At 33.5% G+C, this 15202-nt stretch overlaps 1 protein-coding gene across 1 annotated transcript in view; it reads left to right on the forward strand.

Moving 5' to 3' along the window:
- Window positions 1-15202, forward strand: part of CAND1 (cullin associated and neddylation dissociated 1) — a 47551-nt gene that overhangs the window by 8142 nt on the left and 24207 nt on the right. The window contains exons 2-4 of the mRNA XM_019640534.1: window positions 1363-1506; window positions 12552-12706; window positions 14449-14572. Of these exons, the coding sequence (XP_019496079.1) occupies window positions 1363-1506; window positions 12552-12706; window positions 14449-14572 (423 nt within the window). The remainder of the gene's footprint in view (window positions 1-1362; window positions 1507-12551; window positions 12707-14448; window positions 14573-15202) is intronic.

The following is a 15202-nucleotide window of genomic DNA, read 5'->3' on the forward strand; positions in this document are numbered from 1 at the left end:
CCAGATGATTAGATTTCAAGGATTCTTAAAGGTGCCAACTTCAGTGGTTATTTAATGGATTTTATCTAAGTAAAATGGGTATGATACTTTAATGTTTTATGTGTAGAAGTGCCTGCATTCAGTTTTTTGGGTTTTTGGTTGTTTTTTTTTTAATTCCCAGAATATTAATGGGGTTTTAATTTACTTCCATTATATAAAATGGGGAGGGGCCTACCAATTAGGAGAACTATGTCCATTTTTAAAAAGTGCATGCTTAATTTACCTTGGATTATCTCAGTATAAACATAAGCTCTTCTTTATAAGCAGTTTACAAAATTCGGTAAGAACTGTGCTTGCATGTAGTTTAAAACTTTTATCAAATCAGCATTAAATAAACATACTAATTACTGGAATTATCCCTGAAATTCCCTTATAAGTAATGAATTGCTAAATTAATAAGTTGTTTTGCCAATCCATACCACATAGTTTATTGCCTACATTGTGAGACTATCTGCTATAGCTGTTTATCATTTCAGCTCTAAGAGTCATGTTTTTTAATAGATTTAAACATGATTTCTGACATTTCTGTGTGTCACAAAATATTAAGTTTTTACTCTTTACTGGATCTGGTTCAAATAAAAGAAAAAGGCATTAAACAGTTGATACTTCAGTTAGATTATTTTGATGGGTGGAAGGGAGCCAGGAGTTACGGGGAAAATTCACTTGACCTTTAAACAGATTTGGGGTCTTTATTTCAATGTGATTATCTAATCTGAGAAATTTTAAAACATTGAATTGTCTGGTGAAATATAACAAAATCTGAGAGTCTATTTACCTTATTTTTGTCTTCAACTCTTTCATTTAAAACTGAGATTAGACACTCTGGGTTTTTTGTTGGGCTGTTGAGTAGTAAACCTTCCTTTGGCAGTGGTTCTTAAGGGGCGGGGGCTGTATGTCAGGTAGAACAACTTTCTAGAATCACCTCATCATTTTGACAAGACACCAGGTGGGAGTTGGGATGGAGGTGAGAATTTGTATTTTGGAAATTTCCCAATAATTTGATATGTGACCTCAATTTAACATATGCATTATTACTTAGGAAGGTATTCATAGTGTTTGTAGTTAAAGTCTTCCTAGGTAAAATTCAAATCACATGCAAAGAAAAAGTTAAGAGGAGCTTTTCTTCCCCTAAAAGTATTTAATTAATTAGCAATTAATTAGAAAGTGCAGTCAGTAAATTTGAACTCAAAATTAATCTGGGGAAAGTAATTTTTTAAAAAAGTATATCAATTGATAGATATGAATGATAGCATTGGATTTGAAAATCGTCTAATTGATACTTAAAAAATTTTAATTATCAACAAATTTTAATTTTTTAACTAGGTTTATGGCTACAAATGACTTGATGACAGAACTGCAGAAAGATTCCATCAAGTTGGATGATGATAGTGAAAGGAAAGTAGTGAAAATGATTTTGAAGTTACTGGAAGATAAAAATGGAGAGGTACAAAATTTAGCTGTCAAATGGTAAGTTACCCCTTCAACCCCCATTAAAATACTGTAATTGGTAAATTGTCTTAGTTTGTACTGTGTCTTTCTGGAGTAGGTAACTGGTGAATGTTTAGTGTTTGTACTTGGTATATATGATACATTTCCTTATAGTTTCTATACTAACTAAATGCAGCCTTTCGTGGTGTTTTACTTAAGAAGTACATGTAGGAAACTCCAAAAGGAATGGTTCTTGCACTTATTTGACCTGATTTTTTAGCTGGATTAAAAGGCCTATCTCTATATTGCAGTGTGGGGGAAATTTAAGAACCAGTGATCAAAGGAAGTAAAAAAGAAAAGATTTAAAGAACAATAGCACTTAAAACCATAGTTAAAACAAATCAACACTGATGATAAAATAGTTACAAAGACTCTTCTAAAAATTGTGGGAATTCTGATTGTCTCTGTATGTACAGTGCAGTAGGAGCATCATGTTAGGCATGTTGCTAACACGAAAATTTGAAAACTCATTCTTAGTAATAGGGTACAAAATTTTAGTTCTCAATAAATTCTATTAATGCATCTATTTAATTTATACATACCAAATATTAGAAACCCATAACAAGTTACGTAGTAAGTTATTAGTATAACCTTTAGTTTCATATAAAAATTAAATTATGGAATTTTATGCCATTTTTGTATGTCATGTAATATTTGATATTGATTTAAATAAATCATTGTCTTATTGCTCCTTTATTGTGTTTTCTTATAAAGGTTTTAAATTTGCTTTAGGCTAATCTCTTAGATACTTGCATAAAAGCAGGCAAAAACGTGAGAAATCATTGGTCAGCACAGAATTTCTAGACATGCAGTACAACTTTCTTGAATATGGTTCTTTAACTTGAGACTTTTGCAAGTTTAAAATAAAATAGGTCTTCAAAAATGATAATTTGCAGAATAATGCAGATGAGTCTATAATTTTACTTTGATCATTATTTTCATCTTTTAATTCTCTTGCCACATGCTTAATAAAGAGTTAAGTTTTGTTCAAAATAATATGCTGAAAATCTACGAGCCTTTAAAAATAATAATAAAAGGTAGTCTGTCCCAGAGGTATGTAGGTCTTAATCACTTTAGTATGAATCTTCATTCATAGGAATCTGAGCTTTGGATCTTTTGATGATGATCTTTTATACTTAAAATTAACAGGTTGGGGGGAGAAATGACACATTCAAGAAAATAAGAGAAGTATTAAGATATAAGCAAAAGTAAATTAGGAGATAAAACCTAAGATCTGATTCTTGAAGGAGGGAAAATCCCAATAGATAAATTACTAAGTAGCCTTATGAAGAAATTGGGAAAATTTTCGAAGAGTTATCCAAAAGAAACTCAGGCCCCTAAATTTTCACACAACTCTTTGAAACCTCAAAGAATAGATAATTCCATTACACACAGTTCTAGTACTATTTCAGAACATAAAGTATGAAAACCTTCCAGTCTTTTATTTAATTCAAATACTGATAACAAATCCTGACTAAAGATACCACTAAAAAAGAAAACTAGAGACCATTTTCACTTGTGTTCAAAATAAAATTCAACAGTATATTAAATGTAATGTATAATGTACTATGATCAAGTGAGGTTCCTCTCTAAAATATAAGGATAGTTAATATGTGCTTTATTAATATATTTATTTCATCATGTTCATAGATCAGAAGAAGAAAAAACTATCTGGTTAGTTATCATGGCACTGATAAGATTCAATATTCTTAATTTAAAACAAAAAAAACACGCCAAGATTTAGGCTACTTCAGATAATTAGAGGAGTGAAGTACCTTCCAAAAACCAGCATCAGACTTAATGTATCATTTGGGGAAGAACAGGTCAGGGATGTTGTATCTCACCAGAAACAATTCATCCCATTTCCAGTATAACATTCAATAACATGGAATTGATAGTACCTTTCCATAGAACATTAAAAGTTCACAGACACACACATTCATACCTCAACCTAAAAGCCAATAAATTACCAGATCCCTTCACACTAAAGGCTGAAACTAGGCAAAGGTGTGTCTCTATCTCTGTTACATTTCTTTGGTATTAGGCACTATAAGACAAGGGGGGGGGGAATTAAACACATAAGAATTGAAAAGGAAAGTGGGAAGAATCAAATCAAGAAAAAAAAATTAATGTAAACAATAAGAATTCAGTGAAGTAAGAAGATGTAAAGTTAATGAACAAAAATCAGAAGTTTTCATATAAGCAAATAACCAGTTGGAAGATACCGTGGAAGCAAATGTCCGTTTATTACAGCAAGGGAAAAGCAAAATGCCTAGGAATAAATGTAACAAATGTTACAGTGGTGACCCAGAGTAAGGGTATTGTATGGTATAAAGGAAGGTTACAGTTTTATCTTTCTCAAAACTTACAAGAAGGAAAACTTAAATACTCCTAACGGATAAAAAAAAAATGTACTTGGAACAAATGGAAGGACATCCCATGTCCTTAGATTAGGATAACTCAACAAAGTTGTCAGTGTTATCCAGGCTAATTTAATACTAACTTAATTGTAAAAATTCCCCCCACACGCTAGACAAGTTGATTCTAAAGTATATTTTGGTGGGAAGGAGAAAGGGGGAAGGGTGTTTGCTCAAGATAACTCTTCGTTCAAGAAAACTGAAAAACTGTAACAGTTGCTGGAGTTGGAATTGCTTACTAGATAGGAAAACATACTGTTATGTTTCTCTAATCAAAGCAGTGAGATAAGCAGTAACAGACCAATGGAGTAAAATAGAATGGAAAGTGGCAAAATAGAATGAAGGTGGCATTACTGGTGAAAAGTTGTACCTTTTTTTCAAAAGACTGAATAACCACTTGAAAAAGATAAAATTGTATTCTTACCTTGTATACAGCTTCCCTACTTAAAGATTACTACTGTTTTGTTCACCTTAGTTTTGCCTATTGTAGAGCTTCATATAAATGGAATCATACAGCATGTGCTCTTTTGTGTCTGGCTTATTTCACTCATAACACCTTTATGATTTATCCACGTTGGGTGTATTAGTATTTCATGACTTTATTACCTATTAGTCCATTGATACCACAGTCTGTTGACACATTTGGTTTCTTTCTAGCGTTTGGTATTGTGAATAAAGATAAAATGAACATTCTCTTTCAAGTCCTTTTAGTACATGTGTCTATTTCTTATAGATAAATACCTAAACATGAAATTTCTTTTGTTTATTTAGATTTCTTTAAGACCTGCCAAATTGTTCCCCAAAGTATTTGTACCATTTTACATGAAAGTACCAGTTGCTCCACATTCTCACCACCACTTGGTTGTGTCACTCTTTAATTTTAGCCAGTCCCGTAGGTGTGTAGGTATAGTTTTAATTTACATTTCCCTGACGACTAATGATGTCCGATGCTACTTTGTGTGTTTATTGGCCCTTCGTTTATTTTTCTGTAGACTTTTCCCCATTTTTAAAATTGAGGTTGTCTTTATCAAATTGTAAGAGTTCTTCATATATTCTGGATACAGATCCTTTGACACATGTTTTGTCAATACTTTCTACCAGTTTGATGAGTTTTAAGTTTTAAATTTTAGTTTTAAATTTTGTTTAGTTTAATTTAAAAATTAATTTCAACTTTGCTTTTATGGTTATTACTCTCTGTGTCCAAAGAAATCTTTGTTTACTTTAAGTTACAAATATTTCTCTTGTGTTTTCTTTTAAAAGCCTTACAGTTTTCAGCTTTTACTTTTAGTTCTGTGACCTATCTTGAATTAAGTTTTGTGACGTAGGAAATGAGGTCATTTTTTTTCCTGCATAGATTTCCATTTGTTGAAGAACCATTTATTGAAATACCTTTCTTTCCCCACTGAATTGCGTTGGCATCGTTGTCAGAAATCAATTAACCATAAAGATGTGGGTCTATTTCTAGACTCTCTTCTGCTCAGTTGATCTGTCTATTCTGATGCCAGTACAACACTTTCATTAACGTAGTAGCGCAGGCTTTTTCACCCTCGGCATTGTTGACTTTTGAGCCAGATAATTGTGAGGAGTTAACCTTATGTATTCTGTGTACTTTAGGATGTTTAGCAGCATCTTGGCCTTTACTCACTATTTGCCAATAGCATTCATTGTTCTCTCAGTAATTAGTGACCACCAAAAATGTCTCCATTGCCAGATGTCTGCTAGAGAGTAAAAATCGCCCTTGGTTGAGAAATGCAGAAGTAGATCTATAGCAGTTTGAAGCAAGGTGGTATAAGTTTCCTAGCTTCATTCTTTCTCTCCCAAGAGTACTTTGATTTTTTAGGTTTGTATTTCTATCTAAATTTTTGAATCAGTTTGTCAATATCTATTTTTAAAAATAAGCTTGCTCAAATTTTGATTGGGATTGTGTTGAAGCTATAGAAATTGTTGAAGGGAATCAACATCTTAACAGTACTGAATCTTTTAACCATGAACCACAGTATTTCATACTTTCCTGTTGAGTCCTCAGGATTTTCTACCTAAATAATTGTCACCAGTGAATATCTCCCCTTTTAATCCCAACTTTGGTTTTGTTTTCTGTTTCTTTTTTACTCCCTCAATTCCTCTAATTAGGGATTTACCAACTTTACTAATATTAAAGAACTGATTGTAGTGTTTGATAATTTTTTCTATTGTTTGTTGCCTATTTCATCGATTTCTTCTCTTTATTAGTACTTTCCTTCTACTCTCTTTCTAATTCATAAACATTTAAAGGCATATATTTTCCTCTTAAGTACTTGAACTACATACTACAAATTTTGGTATTTTTATTATCACTCAATTTGAAATATTTTTACTCTCCACTGATTTTTCTTTGATCCATTCGTTATTTAGAAGCAATTTTCAAATGTTTGAACGTTACCTAGATGTAATGTTCTATGTTTACTGGTTTCTCATTTAATTCCATTATGGTGAGAGAACCATCCATACTATTCAAGCTTTCAGGGTGGTTTTGTTTGTTTTGTCTATTCACTGAGATTTACTTTATGGTTCAGCATATGGTAGGTCTTGGTGAATGTTTCATATACAATTAAAAGAAAGTATATTCTGCAGTAGTTGGGTACAGTGTTTTATAAATGTAATTAGGGCAGGGTAGTTGATAGTGTTGTTCACATTTATATCCTTAAGCGATTTTTTTCTTTTCTTTATATTAAATACTGAAAGAGGGATGTTAAAATTTCCAACTATGATTGTCAATTTATCTTTCTTTAATACTGTCAGTTTTGTTTCATGTACTTTAAAGCTGTATGACTGTATGCACATTTATATACACATTTATAATTGTCTTCCTGATGTTTGATCTTTTTGTGAGTATAAAATGTTTCTCTTCAAAAGATACACCTTATCTTGAAATATATTTTCTCTTATGTTAATACAGCCACTGCAACTTTTTTAAGACTAGTGTTTGTATACTAGTCTTTCTGTTACTTCATTTTAATCTGTTTTTATTTTCAAATTATGTATCTTGTAGACAGCAGATAGTCCATTGACGTTTAGTGTAAATATTGACATGGTTGGATATAAATGTGCCATTTTGCTTCTTGTTTCCTTTTTGTTGTTCTTATGGAAGGGGAAGGAGGAGGGGGTGGTGGTGGTGTGTGTGTGTGTGTTCTTGCCTTCTTTTGGGTTAATGAAGTATTTTACAGCAACAATTCTCAAAGTTTGATTTGGGAGTTCCCTGGGACATCTCATGACCTTGAAAGAACAAAACCTGTTACATGAATAATACTAAGATGTTACTTTTCTTTTGACTCTCCTATTCTCATAAGTGCACAGAATAGTTTTCCAGGGTCCACATGATATGTGATATTATAACAGATTTAATGCAAAAGCAGATAGGAGATTTCAGTTGTTTTCTTTTAAGATCAAACATTAATTTGCAAAAACTGTACAATTTTCTCACTTTTTTTTTTGGATAATATAATTATTTTTCTTAAAAATGATATGTTAACATGCAATGGGTTTATTGTTACTTTTAATGGTAAATATTGACAGATACAATTCATGTAAAGAAAAGTTCTTTGGAGTCTTCATTGATTTTGGAAGTGTTAAAAGGGTTTCTGAAACCAAAAAGTTGGGAATCACTGTTTTACAATATTTATCTTTGATTTGCTCTGTTGACTTTTTTAGATAAATATCTTTGCTTTTTTTTTTTTCACTCTAGGGAAAAATTGTATTTTAAATTTATCACAATCTATTAAAAGTTAATATTGTACCACATGATATAAATTACAAAAACCTTGCAGTAACATTTTTTCATTTACCTTCTCCTTTGTGCTACTATTTTATATTTTTGTGTGTGTGTGTGTTTATGTCCATAGGGCAAAAATATATAATTTTTAAAATATAGCCTTTTATGTATATACACATTTACCATTTCAGGTGATTTTTATTGTTTCCTGCAAATCTGAGTTACCATCTGGCTTTATTTTCCTTTACCCTAGAGAACTTTTGGCAATTCTTGTAATATAGGTCTAGTGGTATTATATTCTCAGCTTTTATCTGAAATTGTCTTAATTAATCTTCATTTGAAAGGGTGATTTCACTGGATATGTAAATCTAGGTAGACAGTTTTTCTCTGGTTTTAATTCTTTCACTATCTGGCATTCAAATTGTTTTCTAAAACAATAGTTTTAGAGGTTTTACAGTTGTTAGCTACAAGAGGGTTAGTCCAACAAAACTATTTTATCATTAATGGAAGCTAGAACTCTTTAAATTTGTTTTTGCAATTCTTTTTATTGTCACTCCCAATTTTTATTCTTTCTTATTAGATTCCCTACATATATACCATGTCTCTGTTGTCACTGCCATCATTTTGGATTGGGCTGTTCTTGGATTTCTCCAACCTCTCTGTTTATTTTTCTTCCTTTCTCTTCTTAATTCCCCAATTTATTTCCCTAATATAATACTTCTCTAGTAAAGCAATCAGTCAGCATTTATTTATTGAACATATACAGAGGGTGCCAAACAAATGTATACACATTTTAAGAAAGGAATAAACTATTAAAATTGTAATACTCAATATATACCAATAACAAAAGGTGAATACAAGTCATGTTTGACTTCTGCAATTACAAGAGGTGCTCAAAGTGGTTACCATCAGCATCCACACACATCTGATTAAGGCGAACTACTGCTTGAACAACGTTGACCAAAGTGTCCACTTGTATACATTTTTTTGGCACCCTGGTATATGTGAAACATTGATCTGAATATTTATCAAATTAAACTATTTTCATTCTGTTACGCTTGAGAAAGTACATTGGCTTTTAATTTTACCACATTTAAATTCAGTGGCCTAACTTAAAAGGTTCTCCATAATGCCCCAGGGGCCTAAGTTTCCTGTTGTGTTTTTCATCTGCCTTTTGTATCAAACAGTTCTTTTCACTCCTCATTTTTTTTTTCAGTATGCATTCCACTCATTCTAGTGTCTGATTTTTTTTTTTAATTTGAAATGCTTTTCTGTTTTTACTATATCCCATCAAAACCCAGTAACTAAAAATCTCTTAGGTGCAATCTCCTGTAAATACTAACATTGAGTTTAAAAGTTTTTTTTTTAATTGTGCAGAGTAGTGAATATCTTCAATTAATTTCTAAAGTAGTTAATGTGAATTCATTACCTCACCAACCAGATGGTAATTTTTTGGAGATAGGGGCCATACTTTTTTTCTTCACTACATTCTTGAATAAAATGGCTTCTCATTGAATATTCATACACAAGCATTACTTACTCTGCAAAATTCTTTGGGAAGAGCACAAAAGGATTTTTCTCTCTCCTCGGCCAGTGGACCTACATGCAAACCTATAATAACGGTATAAAAATCCTAATATTAAAGGCAAATTATATACAAGGTCCTTTGAGAGCACAAAGTAGTATTGCCTTATGTTTCATGATACTATGATGGAAATCAATGGGGAAAAAATTGGAAACCAACAGCAAGAAGTTTATCCATCAAGAATCTCTTGAGTTCTGGTCAAGATGGCAGAGTAGGTAAACACTGCTCTGGTCTCCTTCCACAACCGCATCAAAATTATATCTAAACTGCAGAACCATCATTGAGAATCTCCTAAAGTCTAGCTGAACATAACTAAGGATATACAGAAGAAGCCACGTGGAGACTCATAGAATGGATGGAGACGCAGAGCTGGGCTGGTTGCACTCATGTGTGGTTAAAAATCAGAAGAGATATTTCGGACTGGGGGGGTTCCTCCTTGAGGAGTGAGGAGTCAAGATTCACATCAGGCTCCCCAGCCCAGGGTTCCAGTGCCAGGAAGAAAAATCCCCATAACTTTTGGTTGCGAAAACCAGCAGAGATTGTGGCTGAGTGAGACAGAGGGCTGCTGGACTCCCAGGCATTCCTTTTAAAGAGCTCACACGGAGACTTACTTGCTGACATACTCACTTGCTCTGAGCTCCAGCTCTGGGAGAGCAACTCAGAAGGTGCCAGGGATATACGGGGAGAAAATAAATTGTCTGGTTTTAGAACAAGGGATGGAGGGGCAGTTTTCTCCCAGACAGAAGTACTGGCAGAAGCCATTGTTCCTTCGTTGAACCCTCCGTCCTCCACCCAGTCTGCAGATGGAGGCAGGCGCCCTGTCTGAGTCTCCATCAACCTGGGTCACACCATTTGCCCCACCCTGGTGGTTCCCTGAGACCTCACCCCACCCAACTTGTGGGCTCACCCAAGCCACTTTCAGTGGCTTTTCCATACAATCGGTCTATCTTGGCTCATGCTGCAGACTTTCCTAAATCTCTCAAAGGTTCACAAATCCCAAACAAGCAGCATCTGGCCTTAACATGTACCATACCTCTTGCTAAGCAGCCCTAAGCCCAGCACTAGCAGCAACCGGCCTTAGTTTGCAGCTTTCCCTCTCCCAGGCACCTCCAAGCCTAGCATAAGTGGCGTCCATCTGCAGATCATTTTTAGCTTATACCAAGTAGCCCCAGGCAGGGCACAGGCAGTGGTTGACCTTGGCCTGCACCAAAGCACATTTCAAGAAGCCCAGAACCTACATATCTGGTGGCCAGCTTCAGACTACATCAGAGCACCACCCAACTACCTCCACAAAGGACAGACTTGGAAGGCACGAGAGTCCCGCTAAAGCGAATCCTGCTCTCTAGGGTCAGCCCCTGTGCAAAAGATCTTCCACTGTAGTCATGGCCAGCCCTCAGAACCAATCCGCCTGAGGGTCAATCCCTCCCATTGATGTGCCAGCAGCAATCAAAATTCAACTACAACAAGAAGTCATATACAACCCACAAAAGGAACACACCTGGAGCACCTGGCTCAGGTGACAGGGAGACTGCATCACTGGGCTCCACAGGACACCTACTACACAAGGCCATTCTACCAAGACCAGGAGACATAGCAGCTCTACCTAATATATAGAAAGAAATACAAGAAGGCAGCCAAAATGGGAGACAAACATTTCCCAAATGAATGAACAGAGCAAAGCTCCAGAAAAATAACTATAATAAACAAAATGGAGACAAGCAATCTATCACATACAGAGTTCAAAACACTGATTATAAGGATGCTCAGTGATCTCAGTGAGAACTTTAACAAAGAGATAGAAAACATAAAAAAGAACCAGTCAGAAATGAATAAGTGAAATGAAGAATACATTAGAGGGATTCAACAGTAGATTACACGAAACAGAGAATCGAATCAGTGGTTTGGGAGATGAGTAGCAGGAAACACCCAGTCAGAAGAGCAAAAAAAAAGAGGATGATTTAAGGGGCCTGTGGGACAACATCAAGCGTACCAGTATTTGAATCATAGGGAGAAGGAGGGGAGAGAGAGAGCAAGGAATTGAAAACCTATTTGAAGAAATAATAATGGAAAACTTTCCTACATTGAAAAGGAAATTGACATACAAGCCCAGGAAGTTCAGAGAGTCCCAAACAAGATGAATCTAGAGCGGTCCACACCAGGACATCATAATTAAAATGCCAAAGGTTAAAGACAAAGAATTTTAAGAGCACCAAGAGAAAAGAAGTTAGATATCTACCAGGGAGCTCCCATAGCTCTGTCAGCTGATTTCTCAACAGAAACTTTGCAGGCCAGAAGGGATTAACATGAAACAGCCAAAGAGATGAAAAGCAAGAACCTACAACCAAGACTACTCTACCCAGCAAAGCTAGCTATCATTTGAATCAAAGGACAGATAAAGAGCTTGCCAGATAAGATAAGCTAAAGGAGTTCATCACTACTAAACCAGTATTACAAGAAATGTTAAAGGGACTTCTTTAAGAATAAGAAAGGGAAAAAATAAAAAGTATGAATAATAAAATAACATATCTATCAGCAATTACTTTAAATGGATTATCAAACAAAAGACATAAGCTGGCTGAATGGATAAGAAAACAAGACCCTTATATATGCTGCCTACAAGAGATTGACTTCAGATCAAAAGACACACAGAGATTGAAAGTAAAGGGTTGGAAAAAGATATTTCATGAAAATGGAAACCAAAAAAATGGGGTAGCAATACTTAGAACAGACTTTAAAACAAAAGGTTTAACAAGAGACAAAGAAGGACCCAGTAATCCCACTTCTGGGTATTTATCCGAAGAAACCCAAAACGCTACTTCGAAGGGACGAGTGCATCCATATGTTCACTGCAGCATTATTTACAGCAACCAAGATAAGGAGGCAACCTGAGTGTCCATCAGTGGATGAATAGATAAAAAAGAGCTGGTACATGTGTACAATGAAATATTGAGCCATAAAAGAATAAAATTGTAATAACTATACAGTATCAGATGGGTAGTAGATTTATCTGGGTGACCACTTTGTTATATAAATGTTTAATCACTATGTTGTAAACCTGAAACTAAGATAATATTGTATGTCAACTGTAATTGAAAAATGAAAAATTATTTTAAAAAAGAATTTCTTTTATACTCTTGTGTGCTATTTATGATATAAGCATAGTCTATTTACTTGTGTTGACAGTTGCTCTGCAGAAAAGTTAATGTTTCTATTTGTCTATTTTTCAGTTTTTGTATTTATCTAGATTAATTTTTTTTTCTTTTTTATGTTACAGTCTTGGCCCTTTAGTGAGCAAAGTGAAAGAATACCAAGTAGAAACAATTGTAGATACCCTCTGTACTAACATGCTTTCCGATAAAGAACAACTTCGAGATATTTCAAGTATTGGCCTTAAAACAGTAATTGGGGAACTTCCTCCAGCTTCCAGTGGTAAGTAAGCAAGATCACATTTTTCTTCCTATTTCCGTTTTCCATGGAGGTATTTCTCATCTACTCTTTTTTTTTTTTTTTTTTTTTGCTCTCTCTCTCAGCCAGGGAGAGAGCGAGGTATCTGTCTATATCCTAAATGATCTAAGAAAAAAAAAGTCCAGAGTTTATTTTTGCTTAAAAATAAATTCATTTTTAAATGAGTATATTTTGATTGAATTTATGTATCTCATAGGAACACCAATTCTGAAGGATTTTTATGTTGGAGCAAGATTTAATATTGTTTTACGTACCGTAACTACAGAGTAATGTCAACTTATACAATGTGGGAAAAGATAACCAGAATCATGAGTTATCTCTGATTAGCTCTTATTTTTAATAACAGTTTTGCTTTGCATTAGAATTTATGATGTCAAACTTTTAACACTGTTAAGACAGCTGTAAAATAGTTCAGTTTACTAGTATCTTTATTTAAGGTTGAGCCTCTTGTAGCTACTTGGTAATTTAAAAAATTCTTAAACTAAAATTAATGAAATTGTCAATTAATTAGCTTTTGGCCTCTGACAGAAATGTTTATATAATGTAAGTTTTAGAATTGGTCTTAACTGCTAACCTGTTGGCCAGAATTATCAGATTAAAAGTTTTGGTCTTATCTGCAAATGGAGTGAAATTATCTCCCTATTTTGTTGAAAGATGTAGATTGGTAATAATATAGCCTGGGGGTATAGTTTTCACTCATTTACTTAATAAATATTAATCATTCACTATGTTAGCCATCAAGTTAGATGATATATGTGTATTATTTCACTTAGTTTAAACATCAGCCATATGAAAGGTTTTAATAGTCCTAGTTTGTTGATGAGTGAACTGAAACTCCAAGAGAACATTATTAATTAACCCAAAGTTTTGGTTCCCTGGCTGGCTGAGAATTCAAATACGTTATCTTTTAATCCAGAGTTGATGCTTCTAAGGTATCATACCAATGTTACTTTACCCTTATTAATTAATTCCAATAAAACATTTCAGCAACTCTGAAGTATATTATTTATAGTTGTATTAGCTATCGTTTATTTTCCTCATTTCTTTCCCCATTAAACATGTTTGTTTTTAACTGATTTCTAGTTGTTAACCATTCAGATTCTTCCTTTCAAAATTTCTTATTTCTTTTTTTCCTCACACTTTAATATCAACACAAATTTACTTTAAAATAGTAATAACTTGGTTTACGAGTCCTTTGGAACAACATTTTTACTTTGTAATGAAGTTATGGAATCTTTGGATTGGAAAGGATTTTATTAGAGGTTACAGCTATTTTTTTTTTTTGAAGAAACTATGTTAATCATTGGTTTTTAATTCACTGAAATTTAAAAGTCTAGGTTACCAGTAAAGAGGACTGCAGTAGAGAAAAATCTCATTGCTGCTTTCCAAGCACTTAGAGCTACTACTGGCTCCATAGTTAGCATTCATTACAGTGCATGGAAATAGTTGTCCAATAGAACCTATTGAATTAGTATTGTTTTCCCTAGGTCATGTACTCCTTCTGCAGTTGTCTCTAATTTTTGTTTATGTCTAATTATTTTATTGAAAAACAACCTGTTTTGGAATGCATGTTTTTCTGACATAAATCTCTTGAGTGAGTCTCATAATCAAGTTTAAAGTCATTGAATATTTGCCAACTTCCATGAATATAAGGTGGAACTCAACATACGTTCCTTGCAGTTGTTACTGGTTTCTTATTCATGCAGGCTCTGCACTAGCTGCTAATGTGTGTAAAAAGATTACTGGACGTCTTACCAGTGCAATAGCAAAGCAGGAAGATGTCTCTGTTCAGCTAGAAGCCTTGGATATTATGGCTGATATGTTGAGCAGGTAAATATATCTATTGTCTGTATTATAAATATGTGCATTTATTAAAAACCCCTTCTAATATGTATAATAAAACTTGGTCTAAAATTACTCATGTTTACATTGTGACTGTTTTATAAATATGTGTGTTTAGGAGTGAGGGGAAAAATAAACTATATTATGTAATATTGTATAGCAAGCATCATTTATATAGTTTTAAGAAGTAATGAATAAAATTTATGATTTAAATATTTCAGCACAGTGTTTGTTTTGTTTTATTCTTATATTCTTGAATACAGTGATCTACATACTAAGGAGATGTGTCTGTAGACTTGGCAGATTTTTCCAGTTAAAATAATGCTGTTTGTCAACTTCAGCAACAGTGTTTATACTGCATGTTTTTGGGAAGGAAGGAACTTGGCTTTATACATTTGTTGCTTTTCTACTTTCCTCTGAAAGTCAAACTTGGAGAAATAGAAACATCTAAGTAACTTTTCGGCAAAATGCCTTAAAAAGACCTGTCAATTTCAGTTTATCCCTGATTCTCATACTCAATATATGTCATCATTATTTGTCTATGTGTTATTTGTAGCTAATTTACTTTAACTTCAAAATAATCCAATGCCTTCGTGTGGTACATATGTATAGTAGAAA

Source organism: Hipposideros armiger, unplaced genomic scaffold (genome assembly GCF_001890085.2).
Source record: "Hipposideros armiger isolate ML-2016 unplaced genomic scaffold, ASM189008v1 scaffold_51, whole genome shotgun sequence".
NCBI lineage: Eukaryota > Metazoa > Chordata > Mammalia > Chiroptera > Hipposideridae > Hipposideros > Hipposideros armiger.